A 20,289-nucleotide genomic window follows, 5' to 3' on the forward strand; every position below is an offset into this window, starting at 1 on the left:
AACATTTGGTATGGGAGAGCCTTCCCAAACCCTGTTTGCATCACAAGAAATGTATTATTTGTTTTTGTTGATTTCAGGTTTTTTAACCCTAAGTCCTTGTTAACATATTCTATGACAATTTTTAACTTGCCACTGATTCTTTAGAAGTAGGGCGCATGTAATTGGCTTATTATTCCAATTTGCACATCATTTAAAATCATGACTCAAGGTCACTCTAATGTAAACTTTCTCAAACAAACCACTTTGGATGGGACTCAAAAAGGCAAAAAATGCTAAAAGAAATGAATGAGACTTTTTATTGGAGCCAATTTCTTCACATAGCAAGTAAACAAAGGTATAACACTAACTTGATGATTATTTTGAAACATCTGACCGATTTTGCAAGCTTCATGAAAACATATAAGTCGAAGACATTCTAAGTTGTTTCAATTTCATAGGAATTCCAACATCAATTCAGAAAAAAGGTATTTTATACTACTGCATGATCAACTACAAATCTCTGTCTGACAGTACTTATAGACTACAAGTACATGTATGTTGATTTGCTTGTTGCTCATAGCTAACATACAATTGATTGACTATAAGGATCTGGTAATAACTGAGATGCATGCATCTTAAATTACAGTGTAAATTTGGTGCAAGTAAATGAATCAGCACATTATATTTGACTGTTGAATATCTCTTTATATTTTGTTAGCACATTAAATGAAGAAAAAAATTACCCAGTCTATCAAAGGCATAATTTGAAACACTGCAACATTTCGTACAGCAAGTGCAATAGACATTGTCCCTTTACCAAAGCATGTACAATGCTACAACACATTGTCAAGACTCCATATAACTAAACAGTGCTTTATAAAAATCTAATTAATGTAAAAATTATGCAAAAAGATGAGTTTCATAATGTATGAACCAGCACTCAATATTGTATATTCCAGAAAAAAAACTCCTCTACATCAAGTGTCTTTGAAGAAGCACTACTTCGACAACAGTACTTAAATAACAAAGTATGGTGTAGATGGTTATTTTTGACCTGAAGTAGTTCAGAGTTCTAACTGAATTAGCTAAATACCATTGGCCATTCACTTTATATGAGATGACCTCATTATCCAGCACTATACAAATAAACATGTAATAAATAAAGTATGAATAACATTTGAAAGCTTGTATACAATGAAATATAGTACATTTTCCATCTAACTGGTTTCAGTCAACATACCAGTAGTTATATCAAATAGTTTGAAAGCCTACAGATAACAAATATATCAAAGATTTTCTTGAGAGTTCTTTTGTACCACAAATAAACTAGACAGTAAATACATAAAAACAATTATTTGTATCCCCAAAAATAATTAACATGTATGATTTGCAAAATGTTTGATCATTTCTTTACAACTAAATGTCATATACATCATTGTTTTGGTAGGTTGTATTTGATGTATGGTACTTCTACATCCTCTCCGTCTTTATCATAACAACATATTTCTAGGACTAGAGCACGTACATAACTTGGAATTTTCTTCTTTGATACAGTCTTCACAACTTGAGTTAACCTAAAATATTTTGGAATGGTTATTAATGTCCTTTGCTGATGAAGTCTGATTATTCTAAATACCTTAAAAATGCATTACTGACCAGAAATAATTTTGAAAAAAAGCTTGTGACATCCTTACCATTATATGAAATTAGACATGTGGACCATTGAAATTTTCCTAATGACTTTTTATCAACTGCTGTTTCACTCCTTGGTCATATGTAATGTGCCTTGAACTAATTCTTAAGTTTACTCACACTGGTGAGACAATCAATGACATGGTTTATTGAGGAGCAATCATATTAATTTATACCAGGGTCGTAATTTAAACTTACGGCATAGCTTTCCTTTCTTTAGCTTTAGCAGGAGCCATGAAAAATGAGAACAGCATTGAAACACCTTGGGATAGCATTGTGATCTCCAGCTTGTGATTTTTCTGGAAGAATTTTAACATGTTATTTAAGATAAATACTGTTACAAATGTAAATTACAATGGTCATATGGTTGTACTGTAAGAAGTGCAACAATGTCTTTGTGCAATGTTTAAAGTACAAAGAACAAAAAGATTTCATTAAGACTGTTTTCAACTCCTTCATCGAGTTCATTTATACCATTGAATAATACATAAAGCACCATTTGTTAAACCAAAAAATCAGTTATTTTATATTTATTCATTAGGAAACTAAGTGTTCAACAAACTAAATGTATTTGTACTGCAGATGTAATCCTACCTCAAAATAATCCAAGAGTTCCTGAAGAGTCATATCACCTTGTACTTCAAATCTATCCCACAATGTAAACTCAGTTTCATTATACTAAAACAATTAAATGAAAAACATACTTTAAAAAATTTGTAATGCAACAAGAGAAGTCCATATGTTAATACTCCCCATTACAATTATCAATTTATTATTAAAAATATTTCACTACAACCAATTCAAAGGCTCCCTCTGTATTATTACTTTGTACTTTTAATTTTATAATATTCTAATTATCAAGAAAATGCAATATATCATGCGACTATAGTGATTTTGTGACCCTTTTTAAAAGATTTAGAAGGTTAAGGGAATATAATTGAGCAACCAGAAACTCAATTCCATATGAAAATGATATTTCAATTGAAAATAGTTTGGATATTAGCCTGTGAAAACACTGGACTTAATTACATGTTCTTCAGAATCAAACCAACCTTGCTCTTTTTGGCTGCTATTGGTTCTGAGAAAGCAAAGAATGGCAATGCTAAATTAAGGAAACCATTTTTATATGTTTCCATTTTCTTTTGTCCTTGCACAATCTGGAAAATAAGAAGCACTCTAATGAATCAAGGTTTTCAAAAGTAAGCTTCAATGTAAGTATAAAATAAACAGAGAGTTAAAACTAGAATAACAGTTGGCAAACATTGAACAGTTTGTTAACAAAGAATGTTTGCAGTGTATTACAAGTAAGTGCAAAAAAATAGTACTGGCTTTAGTAGAATTTAAACAGTAAATAAAAAAAAATGCAAAAAATAATATCAAAAATAGGTTAAGTTGCAGAATCCTAAAATTAGTATGAATACATTTATAACAACAATACAATCTCAATTTAACATACAATAAACTAATGTCTTTCAGAAGTATAGACAGTTTGACAAAATGAATGTTGCACTATCAAACTTACTTTGATGAGCTCAATACACACTAGACCAACAACCAATGCAGTAGTTGTTGCTATGGCTGGAATGATTTTTCCTGCTATCAGTTTGCTCTGAAATCAGACACACATACAGTATGTGCAAAATTTGCAAAATCTTGTAGACAGAAGAGAGTGATGAATAAAGCAAAACTCGCTTAAAGTAACCATATCATGCCTATTGCAACTCAACTGTGGACTTGCATTACCTTTCTTGCTTTTTCACTTCATTAAGAGTGAATTTTCAACCCTGAAAATGGTTTCTGTTGGTTTTGAATATTGATTTATCATGTTTGGATGTTTGGGAAATAAAACTGTTCATTCAAAATTTGTTTCATTATCTGTGTACATCCCTAGAGTCTTATATATGAGGTGAAGTATACACTATGACTTCGATACAAGCAAGTCCATCCGCCTGCAAGTCACACCCCCCTTTTCCGTCCAAAATGTCTTGAACCTAGCCTTGACACACGTAAGTCGGACTGATTTCTGACAGCTGCATTGCTAACTTTCCTTATACAATGAGTATACCTGTTTGTTTTGATAACTTCAATAAATGTTGAAGTTAATAATTACAAGCCAGACTAGTTGTTTTTATAGTGGTAAGTAATTTAAAGTTCTTGACAAGCCATGTGAAATGTTTTTATAAGGCCATTTTTTCATTCATTCTAATTTTGGTACAACCAATGACATAAATTAAAATCATAAATACAAAGAACAACAAAGAACAAAAAAGAAAGTTAATGATACTCTTACAACTCACTTTAGAAGATATTTTAGTAAGTTAAGAAGATAAAAGAAATTCATAAAAAGAATTGTCATAACCAACTAAAATATTGATTACTATTGTTACGAATTATGGTACGTTATTGGGTTATGTTTCTATCACACCTTTGTGTTTTTGGCTATATGAGTGTACACAGGTAAAAATCAATTCACAAAATGAATGAGAGGGAAATATGAATAAAATCATAAAAGGCAAGTATTATGGAAAAACCAAGACTAACAGTAAATATTCTTTTACTGCATCATATTTTAGCAGTAAAAGGTAGAAGATGTTGAAAGTTTTCCTAAAACTGACGTTTACAATTTAAACATTAGGGGTAAACAGCGCTGGTCTGGTTGAATGTTGGGTGTCACACTCATGTCAATTATCAAGCTTTTGATATTTTCAAGCAGAAAATTTTAGTTCACATGATAGATCTCAACTGTAGGTCCGAACCCTTCCCAGCAGTTAAAAATTCAGCCTAAAAAATCTGACTTATAGGCAAGCATGTACGGTAAATAAAAGTTTAGCTATTACTTCAGACACAAAAAAAAATTACCTGATAATAAATTGACATGCTTGCTGAAATTAAGGATACCAACATCAACTGGCTATAATTCAGACCTGTGAGCTCTGTCTACTACTTTTAACTCAACCTTTTTAACAATACTACCACCATAACCAACACTGCAGAACCCAAGATCACCCTCAATAAATTCAGAATAAGTACAACTATGTAGTAACAAACCTTGTGCCTATCAGCTGGTGGTATAGAATAGTTCTCAGCACGTAAGTTTGAACATGCAACAATAAAGTCCATGTGATAATTTGTATCATCATCTTTTTCAAAATCAATAGGTGTTAATTTGAGTCCTTTGAAACTTTCTGCAGCTGGGATAGATTTCTTCAAGTTTTCAAGTTGTTCATCATCTACAGTAGAAAAATGTAATGTATATACTACAGCAGTATGTACAATAATACCATTTTTTTTCACATGCTTAGGAAAATATCAGATATATTGTGAACAAGATAAGGCCAGGAGGTGTAATAAAATGAAATTTTCCAAATTCAAGGCAAATTATTGAAGTATACACTAAAAAGCTTTTATTAAAAATTTACGATAGGTTCTGTTTAATCTGTACAGTATTGATTCCAGACCGTGCCCATGCAACATTGGCATGGATTTTTTTAAATGTGGTGCACAAAGTGTGGCATGTGGGCAGGGCATACAGTCTGTGATTGTAGATCTCTGAATTTTAAGATTTCTTCCAATTTGCATTTCTGTTATTCAAAGCGATAATGAACTTGAACGTTCCACAGTAAACATATTAGAGAAAAAAATGTAGCAACAACAAAATGAATGATAAATTGAATCAGCAGAATGTCATTAATAAACAAAAATTTTACTGCCAAGGGGTCCTTACGCCCTATTTTTTTTTAAAATGAACCACTGTAATTTTCAGTAATAAACACTGTATTTAGAAATCAAAAGACAACTCAAGTTTAGTGACTTCATTTGACAATCTGAAAATCGATCAAACTCATACACAAACTTATCCTACAACGTTATAGAAGATCATTACCACAGTTTCCTGAGCTTCTGTTGGCATCCATATCAGCATCATTAACATCTATTCTGACACCAGACTTTGGTGTAAATTCTGGCACTGTAACCTTGGCAACCATACTTTTCACAGCCTTTCTGTCCTTGACCTGTGGAAGTCCATATATTTCTGCTTTCAAATTAGCTGTGGCCTCAATAAAATCCATGTGCACAACCTGTCAATGAAAAAAGATATTTAAAAGTATCAACTTCTTCTTTGAATAATATTTCAACAGAAAACAAGGTGTTTTAAAAAACACACACTGCATTTCCTCATTTATCAATTTACCAGTTACAGTTTTCATCAGCTAAATATCTCATAAACCTTGATTGTCACTGTGAATTTTGATTTCAAGAGAGCCAAGATCTATTCAACTAAGCAAAACTGATGAGATTTCAGAAACTTGTCCTCAACCATTTCCAAAGGTTTTTCTTTATAAATTAGTAACGAAAAATTATGTTTTCCATAACTAGTTCCAAGATTTCTTTAGAAATTGTGTCTTTAAAATCTTACAATACTTATGTAGGGAAAATTATCACAATTAAACTCTTTAGACATGGTAACAATTGTCTCCTATACAGGAATTGGCAATTTTACATCTCTCCATACAATAAATTCATGCAACAGTTTACATTTTTAACTTACATTGTCAGCATTGAATTCTATATGATGAGGACATCTCTTGGGTCCTGACCAGAAAGGTGCTCCTGATGATGTCACCTGAAAATGAAACATAAGCATATTTACGAATACAAGTATAACAGTAAGACTTGACAAGATTTTGTTCTTACATTAAAATGATAAGTAGAAAAATATATTTTATACAAAGAACTGAGCAAATTTAGACAAAAATGTTTACCATTTAAGGTCATATTAAAATCTACATGCCCATTTTGACCCCTGTGACTGTGTAAAATAGAATTTGAACATTCTGAATAAATATTCAAATCACCAGCTAGAACTGCGAGTGAGTAGCATGTAATCCTTTCAAACCACCTAGTAATAATTTTCTTGCTTGATGCATTTCTGCACATGATGTCATGAGATTGATCTGTTCGGGTCATCAACCCTGTAAAGTTTCAGACATAACCACCTATGGTTTTAGTGAAATTAATCTGTACAAATTATGCAATCAGAAGCAAAGATTTCCTCACACAGTTATCTTGTTCGATCAAGTGGAATCAAAAGTGGATCTACTTTATGGACTCCTCCATACACTAAACATATACATGCTAAGATTGAATATAATCACTTAAGTGGTTTTATTCCAAGTCAAACAAAATATTAAAAATTCAAGGTTCAAAGATGCAATGTGTAAGCAAAAGCTTACTTGGGACATTTGATAAAAAAAAACCTTGAAAGTGTAATACCTGATCTGGAGGGAAATTAAACAGTAACTGTCGTATAGAATTGTTGTAATTCTCTTGGAAAAGATTTCGAGCGAAAGCCACACAATCCTGAAAATCTTTTGGTTTTTCTGTTGTCAAAACTCTTTTCACAGTCTCCAATGTTTCTTGCTGTACAAATAAAATGGCATCCCAATTAAAGAATATAAAATTCAAAAATAGTAGCAATACTTATGTTGCTATCTAGATAGGTTTATTCCTAAAATCAGTGTTATAAGTATCTTATCTAATGGCAAAAAATTCTTTAACATGTGGTGATGAATAGTATAAATGACTATGTCTTAATTGTATCTAAATCATGTATGACAATGTCATGAATGTTCTATTTTATTTGTATTAAAATGCTGACAAGAAGTCAATCATATGAACAACAAACATCTTTACCAAAAATATAATTATTGTGTGGGATCTGAAAATAAGCAATCAACATCTTATCTTACTGGTTGTGTGCCCTGTAATTTGAGAGTTCTTTCTATGAACTTTGGATCTGTCAGATACTGCAATGCTGACTCAACTGGTTGAGTATACAGTCCTTCAAACTGATCTCGTGCCCACTGAAGTAAAAACGAACACACTGCACCAAATCTGGCAAAACTAAAGATGTATTCAACTTCCATTTAAGCTTGTATTATAAAACAGTTAACATTAACCACAAAGTCTAATAATATCTTGAAAAATTAAAGTCTAAACAAATTCAAATTGAAAGATTTTTCTCTGCATTAATAAATAAGCATAAAAAGATCCCTAACCCAAAGACAAAGATGACACAAAGTTGCAAATTTCATGCTAGGTATACCCTTACTTGTGCAGGAAATTGATATTGGACAGCAAGCAAAATTACTTTCATACCATATTTGCCCTATCTGTATAAAGCCACATACTAAATTGCAACAAATTTCAGGTAGACAGACAGAAGTATGAAGTGATTTTAATATGCCATCAACTTGTTAAGTAGTGCTGAAATTTACATGACTCAACTTGTCACAGCTTATTTTTATGCATTACAATAAGGAATGGCATTTCACGTACTCATATAAGTCTTACCTGTAGGGTATGCTCAATCGCATTTGGGAAATTCTTGAGAGTACAGATAGGAATGGATTTTTCTGGTGGATCTTGTGATGAAGAGTAAGATTCTGTCATGTGAGGAAGAACCACCTTTTAAAAGAGAACAAGTACATATATACAAATGTACAAGGGCTAATTCATTCAGTAAATACTTAGAATAAATACAGTGATTTTCCACTCCCAATTTTTTGTCCTGATTGTGGTTCCATTTCAAATGAGAATTTCCCAGGAAGGGTTGGAATGTCACTAAGATATTTAAACATTGGTTGGGTTAATTCCGATATTTTACATGATTTAATGCATCAATTTTCTTGGGGGTAACCCTTAAAGAGTCCTGGTGCTCCACCCCTCCAAGGAAATTTTAATGGAGTAGCCATGACAAATATGCTCTAAATTTTCCAATTTTCTGGAGACAAATGAGTAGAGAAATTTAAGTTGGATACAGCTTTAAATTTTGATGGTGATTGAAACTGCATAGGCTTCTGACAAAGAAAGAAAATGTTTTTTTTATATAAACATTTGTATTGAAAGTTAAGATTAAAATCTCTAGCTAAAAATTTGTTTGTATTAAACTTAATCAATTATTTAAATACCTTCACATGTGTAATACTAACAGACTAGAATAAAACTTACCTGAACATTTCCTTTAGTACCAAGAGTCCCTGATTCCAGCAGGGGTTTACAATAATAAACACATCTTCGGTCCATGTACATCCCTATACAATAAAAAATTTTACAGTGTATTTCCATCATTGAATCAAAAATGCAATTTGATTTTGACAAGCATACCTGAGTCTTACCACTCAAATTTCTTCTCAAGACAATCAAATGGCCTTGCGGAAGAAATCTGAAGAAAATCGAGGATTATTTAGTCACCATAAGGAAAATCAGACCAATACTTGAATACTATATCTACATCATCATGGATTCAGTTGAAAATAATACATACAACATACCATTGTGATGGTAATAAAGACAAGTCATTAGATCATTTATTATCCACTAACATTTAACTTATTTAAAATTTTTTTAACTCATTTTCTTCAGCAGAATTAAAATAAGATAAAAATCAAGTTATATTGCTGTAAAAGAATTCTGTGATTTGAAATAAGTCCAGGGAAGAATATAACTTCAAACAACTTATTCTATTAACTAAGACATAAGTTTTACATTTCAATGCACAAGGAAGTTTTCTGAAAGAAAAAAGTAAAATATTGTAAATCCACTAGACTATTCATTTGATAAAACCTACTAGCATCAACATTATCCAATGCATTAGTAACACAGTCAAGAGCTTCAAAAAATTCATCGGTATAAATATTTTCTGTATCTGCTCCAACTCTGTTCTCTTGATGTACTATGTTAAAGGCTGGATTCATCTCTTGAGCAGCCTTGGCAGCTGTGCTTGATTTAGGTTTCTACAATTAAATGTTCTGGATTATATTGTGTACATGAAATTACTAGAAACTTAATCTCAGCACATTATGTACATGTACATGTATTCATCAAGAAATTAATCAAAATACATAATATATATAGTGTATCTTAATTGGTGTTAGAAACTTCAGTTCCTTTCATTTTTACACCAAAGAAACAGGAGTAAATCAACAATATTTTCCACAATACATCTATGAATTTATACAATGATAATATCCCATCTTGTCATCAATGGAATTTCAATTTTTTCAAAACTTCCTTGTTCAGTAATGAAGAGATTTAGACAATTCTACCTATAAAATCAATGAATTGGAGCGATCACTCTGGAAAATATCATGATGATGTACTACAAAGATATCAACATATATCATACATAGCATCATGCAGAAACTGCATGAAAAAAAAAAATTGTATAAAACTTTTTTTAGCAGAATAAATCAATAGGTGCATGTAAACAGGCACAAGGCAGTGACATAATATCATTACCTGTACATCCCATGGTCTGAATAGGAACTGTCTGTTGAGATTGGATTTCTCGATGATATCCATGTCTGTGACTATGGCCTTTCCTCCATCACTAGCAAGACCCATCATGGCCCAATTCTTCAACATTTCACAGCCTATTGCACCTGCCCCTACCTGGAAATAAATCATTTACAGTTATCTAAGTGAAAATCTAAGAAAGTGAGCTAGTTTCTCCAATTGGTATTAAAAGATAGTGTAAAATCTTACATACTCAGCAGTCATTGTGGCTCATAAGGTAAAATTTTAAGAACATTCTGAATATTGATGTGGACCCATTTAGACTCATGTAAATTGATTTCTGAATCGTATTTATTGAAGGTAGTGTAAACACCCTTTTGAGAGTGATTTCATGCATACTAGAATTTTTGTTAATTAACTGCTTATTTTTTTCCCTTCAAAATAGACCTTTCTGACACATAAAACATTTAATCTCCATTACACATCTGACAAGAGTGATGATTTACAAACAAAACATTGTTTGATGTAGCCAGAACATAATAAATGTACAAACCAAAAAGTTATTTTGTTTTCCCATTTTCTTCTGGAAATCACTACCAAATACAGCAATTTGACCATCATACCGACAATTTTGCTGAAAGCAATATAAATATATATTAAAACTCATCAATTATATTATTTAGAGATGAACCAAACAAAGAAATAATACATCCACATTATTTTTATATTATTTCAGAAATTTCAATGATTCAATCTTCATCATGCATACAGCACTTTATTTAATAAATATTTCACTGGAAAGGTTTTAGTTTCTTTACATGAAACAGATAGTATAGTGCATACCTGCCGAATAAACATGCAAATAAACTTACAGCTTTACATTTTTCTTCTGTGAGTACAGAATCCACATTTTCTTCTGGCAAACATTCAATGGCATCAAAATAGAGATATTGATTAATTGGGCTGAACTTCCCTGAACATGCTTTCATTACTTCCTGAGCAGCTATACCACCAATCACAGCTGCCAAGGGACAAATGTCACCCCTGGCTGTATAGGCAAATTCCTTCATTAGAGATTCATCAAGATCATCAACCTTGGCTGCTGATTTACTATTGACATCTTTAGCAATAGCAACAAATGCATCAGCATCAGCCTATAAATATACCAAGAAAATATTGTCAATAAATGTGAATATGCAGATTAGCATAACAATTCTTATTCACTCACAATTTACCCATTAAATTACACTACAACATACAAACAGGCAAAAAAGGAATATATGTTTGTTCATGGTTAGAAAACTGCATTTCAGTTTTTGTTTAACCCTTCAAATGCTGCACTGTAAATACAGCATGGGCGGCTACTGCTGCATTTTTCTTATATTTTTTGTTCAAATGGTACACTAATTTTAAGCTTTCACAACTTTTTTTTATCTTTGGAGATACAAAAAAGTTTATGTATGAAAACTTATCAATAGATATTATTCCAAGGTATAATAATGTTCCTATCCTTCCTCTAGACTTATATGCTTATATGGCATATTAGCACCTAAGGCCAAAATTATACCTCTGTTTCCTGCTTTATAATATCAGGTTCTTGAGTGATTAAAACATAATGGCCGACTGCCAAAAAAAAGAAGACTTATGTCATGAGTAGCAGTGGCGGCCAAAGAATTAGCATTAAAAAGGTTAAAATGTGTTATGTTCTGGAATAGCGGATATCATAATTGAAATGAAAAAAAAAGGAATGTCCTTAAATATCTTCACATTGATATAAATATAAATAATATTTTTTGGTCTTACAAGCAGTCAGTTATACATTGGTTGCATACTTAACCACCATGAATTATGAAACAAAGTTTGATACCAAAGTCATGTTATATTTTTTATTATTACATTATTGATCAATTAAAAGTTATATAGATGATTAACACATGAACAGCAAAACTTTATCCATACTAAAAAAAATAACCTGAAGAACTTTCTTAAAATTAAAATATTCAAAGTTTACTTAATTTAAACCTGAAAAAGCCAATTGTACCCATATGTCCCCCTTAGCCGCAACAAAAAATTGTTAAATCACGCAAAATGTTTCAAATCAAAATGGTGGCACAATATGACGAAGAACAACTTGTGACTAAAAATCCTACAAAATTTGAACAAAATCTGTAAAGCAGTTTCCAAGGAGTTGCATCCACATGGTGGACAGGATGGATGGATGCAGACAACGGTAGTTTTATGTCCCCTTCCACTAAGAGGCAGGGGACAATTATAACAGCAAATAAATAACACTGATGCATGTAAGTAATTCTCCTACAAGTTGCATTTACAAAGTACTTGAGGCACAGACAAATATTACTGAGTACCTCTGTTTGGTCGCGGTGGAGGACTAATAACTTTGCATGTAAAATGAACGACCAGGCATCACAAATTTCTTACCTTACACCTGCTTTTTGGCAACTCTCCTTTGGTTTTAACATACTCTGATATGGCTTGAAATGCAATGTGTAACTGGCCTGGTCTGTCAAACTTGGCAAAATCTGTCAAGAGGAATTCTGGTGCATCCATAGCATTCTTTATAGATTTCTGCAAGAGAAAAAAAAATGATTTCTTTTTTCCTATAAAAAAAATGATTTCCTGTAAGATAAGATTTGTAGCTCAATTATTTACTTTAACATTTCTTGAAATATGTACTTACATGTACAAAACTCATTATTAGGTAACAGAAAAATGATGAACAAGCAACACACATTTCTTCACTTAGGAATGGAACATCATTAAGAACTTTTATTTGAACTTACAAATTTGACTTCCTTGGGTTTTTTCACTTGTGTTACATTTCCACCTCTAACATAAGCACTCAAACCTGTTGTGTCACCAATACTAAATGTGTATGGACCTAAAAATAATTACAGAATTTATTTAGTCAGTTCAACTGTCAATAACCAATACTGAGTCACTAACATCTTGCATGTATTACTGGTTGTGATGTACCAAATTTTAAGGCTTTATTTAAATACATAAAATAGAACTTCAAATGAATTTTTTTCCTTAAAATTATGAGCACTACTCAATAAAAAGGGGTAGCATTGTCAAGGCTCTTTATAGGCCCAATAAATCAAAATATTAAAAAAAAATATATAAAAATAACAAGCGAGGCAAAAACCAAAATCTAAATGGGAAACATACAAAAAATAAAATTTTCCACCTAAAACTTTTATTTTCCTTGGTTCACAACCATTCAATTCAGTCATTCCCTGAACTTCAGAAAATGTGACATAGTCTCCATCTTCATATCCATGACGACTTTCATCCAAACATGTGACAACTCCATCCTTATCCTGTAAATATTAAAATTGTGCTTCAAGTTATTTATGAAACTTAACGAGAAATGAGCTTGACAGAAGCCCAGTAGTCAATGATACTGAAAATTTTGTTGAACCCTTACTTCTTATAGAAAGGCAAACATATGGGTTATACAAAAGTGTAACTGTTCACAAGTTGGGCACCTAGACAAAAAATTTCAAGCTCCATGGCCTATCAATTTTTCAAGAACTACTGTGAAAAATTCTATGAGATAAAATAAATATTCAAATAAAGATTCAAATTCCTACCTTTGTTACAGATGCAATCATGTTGCTAATTGGTTGTTCACCATCACTGTCTGCTACCATAAAACTTTCTCCAAAATCACAGAATACTTCACTGAAAAGATTATATTAAGAACATTGTTTGCCCTACTCGCACTGGTGAAAAAGTTGATAAATATAAATGTTTTTTTTTAACATTAATATTAAGAGTGTTACACAAAAAAACAGTCTTTTAATATTTGACCTGCCACAACCTTACAAAATATGAAAAATAATTTTAGGTCTGAAATTTAATTCTTAATGTTTGTGACATCATAAAATCATTTAACTTTGGTGTGAGTTACCATTAATGTCTGAAATATTCACAGGTATCTTTTTTGTTCAATAATAATAGGATAATTCAATGGAAAGAGTGAATAACCAAAACAGGATCACGATTGCCGAAGAACACCCAGATTTAACGAGTGTGCGGAACTTGTTCCGTGCACAAGTTAAACCTAAGCGTTCTTGGCAAGAGTGATCATATTTTGGTTATTCACGATAACCAATTGATTATCCTTTTTATCATATAGATTACCAACATTATTTATTGCTATTTTCAATATGAATTATATATTTTGTGAACGGCGGAATTGATATTCGTGTTGTGAAGTTTTGGCAGGTGAAAGCGTGAGAGTGAAATTACCGAATTTATTTCACAGTGTGAATTATCAATTTTTTTACAGTGGGAACATTCAGCAAATCACTGCTACCTATATAATATATGGGGAAAAGTGTTCATATATACATATTATTTCAGAAAACATTTCAAACATATTATGACTAAAAATGTTTGAAAACCTGACAACAAGGATTTCATATGTATAAAAAGAACAAACACAGAAGTCCTCACCCAAACAAACCCTTTGTATCTGCTACAATTAATTTGATTCCATTACTATGGCAGTATTCTCCCAACTTCATCTGCTCATCTAAAGGTGAATTTGTAAGAACCACCACCTAAAACATAAAACATATAATCAGAATTAGACAAGATTATACTATTTTTAACATACTGTCAGCTGTTACTCTTTTTATTTTTCCCATTTTAAGAGGTACAAAAAAACTTTCAGAATAGATAAACTATAATCATTTCTAAACTGTATGGGAAAAAACTCTGAATTATATGAATCCTATGAAATCCAAATGTTAGTGTTCATTGGATGTCACAGAATTTTGCCATTTCCTTGTACCTTCAGGAATTTTATTACATGTATTTCAATTATGAAAATATACCTGGAACTTTTTTACAAAGCTTTCTGCTAAAGGGTCTGTGTTAGCACTAACTGGAACATAGTTGTTCAATTCTGCAAGTCTGGCTACACAAGCTGTGGCTCTGTTTTTTCCAATATCAGCTTCTCTTAAGAAAAACTGCAATGAAAAGTTACAATACTAAAAGTGTACAAATTATTCTGAACAACAGCAAATCACCTTTCACAGAAAAATATCTCGGTTCCAGTTTAATCAATTGTTACAAAATTAAAACTATAATTAAAAAACTACTCCTTTTCAAGTACAGATGTGGGAACACATTTTGAATACACAATTAACACAATATGTTTAAGAAAAATGCATTTCATAAAAGTTAATGAGTTTAAATAAAATGTATAATATTGTACACACCTGAGAGCTCAAATCATACCAGGAGGCATTTCCTGTGTCATGTATAGTCACAGATTTTACTCCACCAAGCACAACATTTTTAGCAATTTCAATTCCAAGTCCCTTCATTCCAGATATAAGGACATTGGAATTGGCCATTTTTTTCATGGCTTCATGACCAAGTACATATCTATAAAAATAAACAACAAGCATTTTATACAATAATGGCATCCTGACAATAATCATTTATAGCAAATATTTAACCTATCTAAACTTTTAATATTTTTAAATTCTTAACCATTGATTTTTAAGCCATTTCAATTTCCAAAGTAAGACCACTGCCATTTGAAGAAAAAAATATAAAATAAGAAGCTGCATTTGATTTCTATTCATTTATGGTTGGGTGAAGCTCATCAGGGCAATGGAAAGCAGATTTCCTCCACCCTTTGAAATTTAGTCCACAGAAAGTTAAATTTACTGCAGGTTGATTTATGTAGAAGAAAAGTTCGTTTTGTCATAAGCTGTCAGAAAATTTCTAAAATTCAAGAATACTGGTTTGTCAATGTTAATAAAATACTGTAAAAACTTAATAAAAGTTTGAAGTTGTGGGTAAGTTATAATTAGGTCATTTGAAATGTTTACTTATCTCCTTTTCTATTAGTATGAAATAGCACGCTCTCTGTTCAACAGTAACTGAAACCTCTAGACAAGGTGCTAAGAAATGTTATTTATCTCTTTCCATTACATTACTCACAGTTGTCTGGAGTACAGGCTTTCATCAATGTCAGCTTCACCAGTTCCATTTTGCGACATGTTTACCTGAAATAAAAACATATTTCATCATTTTCATCATGTGTTTTAGGCAGTTGCATTAAATTCTGAACTGTTTATTGAAAGATATTGAAGCAGTATCAGGTCTAACATATACATTTTACCTGAACTGTCATAAACATTTCAAGTGTATTTTGAATGTCATCGAAAAAGTATGCAGGGTTAAGGTAACATTCAATTTACTACTCATGCAGTTGCATACTAAATTACTTTTAAGCATATTATTAGAAACCTCAATTTTGGTAATGACACGAAATTACAACAAATTAACAAATCATTATTTTGGTTGAATTCACATGAATGCACTCTGGTGAACTAAACAATAAGCAAATCTAGGTAATAAGACTTGTAAGCTTAATATAGGAAATTCTAAATACATTTTCAGGTGTTTTCAAACAGAAAGAATGTGCATCACACTGTCTTGTTTACCCACAACATTTTATAGAAAAAAAAAAAATCACAGTATGTACGAACAAGATATAGCCACAAAACCAACATGAAATTCATGTTTCATGGCAATATCAAGTCAGTTTAGTCTTTCCTAATTTAAAATGTCTCTTTGAATTGCTTATTTGAAGTATTCAAACATAGAGTTGAGGTTGCTGTTAAGGGAAATAAATATTACATGCAAGATTAAAATAATTTTACAATCCTATCATTTAAAATCCCTTCAGAAATCTCTATCTTGATTTGCCATGTACATTGCAGATGCAGTAAACTGTTAGAAGATGCCAAAATTTCTGTACACAGTTGATAAAGCAAACTGATTGTGAAAGCAGTTGGGATTCAAAATGATTTTTTTAATTTTTAAAAAATGGAAATTACTTAAATGTGTCTTTCTAATACAATTAATGTACATGACACAAATAACTTGCACATATATCTGTAATGACAAAAGTCACTGACAATTTACCAGTGGAGTCAAAATCAACATAATGTCACTAAAATTTTACTGAACAAAATGAAATCCACATTCCTTGTTTCTTTCAAATTTTAGCAATGTCGATTTTTTACATATCAGTAATTAACTCAGACCCATCGAAATTTTTTTAAGCACATCTGACATTCGGTCAGACACAAGGTGATGACTTGTCTGACCGAACGACAATTTGTCTGACCGAAAAAACTCTGAACAATTTATCGACACGCTAACATTTTTGATGGGAGGTGGGAATCTCCAAGTACATTTTATTATCAAGCTGATTTTAAAACTACTGGGTATGGGCTCTTGAATTTGTTAATTTGTCACCATTATTCATTTTGGCTAGAGTGTATCTGATGAGTCTTCATAAACGAAACATGTGTACTTTGTTTTGAGTTCTTTGTATTATATATTGTTGATTTTTTAAATTTGAAATAAAGCATTGTTATTAAATTATAAAATCTATTCTCAATCTCTGGCATAAAACATAATTATTTCAAAATTCAACATTTCATCTTGATAGTCAAAACATTCACTGTCTTCATAATCATCATCATTGTCAAATGAAAATTTGTTTTATCAGATGTTCAATTATTAATCTTTATCAATTTCGATGTAAAAGAAATATACTTTATTATTTTTTTTCATTATTATTTTGACAATATAGTGACCGCATGTTTCACATGTAAACGAGTAGCGAGACAACGGAAGGGACGATATATCAAAGGACGAAATGACGTGTAGCGAATGAACCAGAAGTTACATATTATTGTTTACAATCAAATTGATTGACTATCTCGCTAGACTGTAGACTAATTCATGTAATTATTAAAATGTTCTAGTTTTATTATTCACAAAAACCACTTCAGTTTTGAGAAAATCTTCTTTAACGTAAGAAAAAAACTTCGGACACCCGGGCCGACAAGCAACGTGTATTTACCGGACAGGTCCGACAGTCCGGCAGGTTTCGATGGGTCTGTTAACTTTATTGAGCGCAATATTTAGGAATTAACAATTAAACTACATCTGTAATACATTAGTATGTATAACTTGATTGACTTGATTTGCTTACTTTTATACAAAGGTATTTTACGATGTTGGGCTACAAATTTCAAACAAATTGTTTGTTCAAATATAAGTCCTTTCCTGTAGTTATATGAAATATTGAAAACTAGTAATACATCTCCTTTTTACCATTCTCATAACATGGAATATGCTTTCAAAATCATTTTGAGACCCAAAGTACATAGTCAACTGACAATATAATGCAAATGGAGTACAAGTCATGTACATGTACCTTTGATTTTCCTGGCTTGGAACCCATTTCATATTCCTAAAGTAAATTCATATTTATAGACTCTCTCTAAAAGATTTTTGTGACAACACACAATACCCTTCAAAAACAGCATTGATTTATGAATTAAATGGTACAAATTGAAGTTTTAAAGTATACTGTAACTATTAATACTGTATTCAAAGGTATTATTATTCATTACATTTTATTGAAATAACCAGATCAATACCATGTCTGCACCTGCGTTACCATCATACATGTATATTTGTCAGCACATTAGTGTCTTCAATAGGTATATATGTATATAAATACTAAGCAAGTAAAAAAACCACAGTGTGGGTTACAAATGTCTATATGTAATGTCCTAATCATAGCACATACTGGCCAAGTTCAACATGCTAAACATGTTATAGGAAGAAATTTATCAAACTTTTCCATCATGGGAATTGCACATCTTCAATATGAATATAATGCCTGTGCAAAGTTTGAATAATATTGGATTATGAGTTAAAGATTACACAAAGTATATACCCTTCACAACATAAAGTGACAAAAATGGAAAGCATGAGCATGAACATAGTAAAACCCTTTTCATTTCATAATGAAAACTAAATTCTTCCATTTCAACTTGTTGTCAGAATGTCATTTTTATTCCCATGGTCCCAAAATATTGGGATATTATCGGAAGATTTTCCTTTTGTGGTGACTTAAACTGGCCACGTAAGACAGTTTTTTCCACCATTAAAGAAACACCAATACTTGTTTGGAAAATGTCAGTAATTAACTTTCAAGGTACAAGTATCTCATATTTGACTGTGATAAAGCAGAACTTAAGTTGAGGTCTTGCTCATCTCATAAGTTTGGTCTTTCAAGTAGTCAGAATATGCAGAAACTGGATAAATGTACTAAATGAAGTACTATGTGGTAATGTTTCTTAACCTGTTTTGAGCTTTGTATAATTTGAACATGAATCATGATAACAGTTTTAAATCAAAGTCTGCAATCAGGTATTTTAAATAATTTACATCAGAGTAAGTGAAATGCTCACTAACTACTCAGCATCCAGCAATTCTTAAAACTTACTTCTTTACCAACAGAATTTGAGGTACAGTTTTCTGATATTTGCTCTGTTCGCTGTTTCTTGGCAGGGGGACCCTCAGAATCTGTGCAACTGGACATCTGACAAAACACAAAGAGAACAAATTTTTAGCATTTATTATTTGGGAGCAAACACCGACTAAAAGTTCACGTATACTTATGAATGTATGCTAGACCTGTCTTAATCGAAAATGTATAAAAATCTTTCGAAAGAATCTCTTTTCTTTTGCAGACGAGTTTCAGCGCCACAAAAATGGCGGAGGTTACGGAAGCCCTACACGTGCGAACGGCGCACTCGGGCTTTATCATACGGAAATCGAAACAAAAAAAAATTGACAGCTTCTGTCCCACATTCGTTTCTATGACACAACACCTTTTCAAAAAGTCGGGGTTAAAGTAAAACTGTGAAATGAAATGTTAATATTTTTAAGGTACATTAACAATGAAATAAACCCACCAAATGTAGATTCAAAACATTCGACTCGTTCGACCGGCTTCCTCCGTTAACGAATTGATATTGTTGTATCACTCGATAAAAACATTCAATACACGCAGCACAGTGTGAAATGTGTAGTTATTTGTGTAAATTGTGTGAAAGGATAATCAAGGAATTTCTGTCAATTAATAGCCGTGACTCAACGATTACGGTGATTTCCAATAATATTTCTGACATACAAAGTACTTCCTGTTTCTATGTCACTCCATTGGAATTCTGGGAATATGCAAATGATTTTTTCACGTGATGCCTTTTCATTATCACAAATATGTATTCAACTTCCTGTTGTTGTTAAAACCATTTTTTTTCTTTTTGAAATATCATATAATAAATAAAATAAATAAATTCAACCAAAGATCTTATAGACTGAGTATAATAGAAACTTCAAATATGCATGGTCCAAACCCGCATTGGAAATTATCAAAAAGTTGATTAAGAAAGTGTACTA

At 31.4% G+C, this 20,289-nt stretch overlaps 1 protein-coding gene across 5 annotated transcripts; it reads right to left on the minus strand.

Annotated features, from left to right (window-relative positions):
• Positions 1–282: 282 nt before the first annotated feature.
• Positions 283–20,059, minus strand: LOC148627312 (ubiquitin-like modifier-activating enzyme 1). 5 transcript variants are annotated; one of them, XM_088571282.1, is made up of 27 exons: positions 19,803–20,059; positions 19,331–19,426; positions 18,251–18,286; positions 15,955–16,019; positions 15,222–15,390; positions 14,835–14,969; positions 14,452–14,558; positions 13,584–13,674; positions 13,178–13,310; positions 12,771–12,868; positions 12,409–12,555; positions 10,842–11,123; positions 10,523–10,603; positions 9,973–10,125; positions 9,302–9,467; positions 8,683–8,765; positions 8,026–8,139; positions 7,422–7,535; positions 6,946–7,092; positions 6,221–6,295; positions 5,555–5,750; positions 4,720–4,901; positions 3,194–3,280; positions 2,724–2,828; positions 2,266–2,349; positions 1,870–1,970; positions 283–1,553 (listed from the first exon to the last, which is right to left on the minus strand). In XM_088571282.1, the coding sequence occupies exons 2-27, from the start codon at positions 19,424–19,426 to the stop codon at positions 1,412–1,414; spliced, it is 3,189 nt and encodes a 1,062-aa protein (XP_088427408.1). In that variant the 5' UTR covers positions 19,803–20,059; the 3' UTR covers positions 283–1,411. The 5 variants fall into 5 exon arrangements, with proteins under 5 accessions (XP_088427408.1, XP_088427409.1, XP_088427410.1 ...); XM_088571283.1 differs by lacking the exon at positions 19,803–20,059 and adding an exon at positions 19,522–19,640; XM_088571284.1 differs by lacking the exon at positions 18,251–18,286 and having other exon boundaries at positions 19,803–20,043.
• Between the last annotated feature and the right edge of the window lie 230 nt (positions 20,060–20,289).

Source organism: Perna viridis, chromosome 1 (genome assembly GCF_037379345.1).
Source record: "Perna viridis isolate PV_CMFRI_1.1 ecotype Kerala chromosome 1, ASM3737934v1, whole genome shotgun sequence".
Taxonomy (NCBI): domain Eukaryota; kingdom Metazoa; phylum Mollusca; class Bivalvia; order Mytilida; family Mytilidae; genus Perna; species Perna viridis.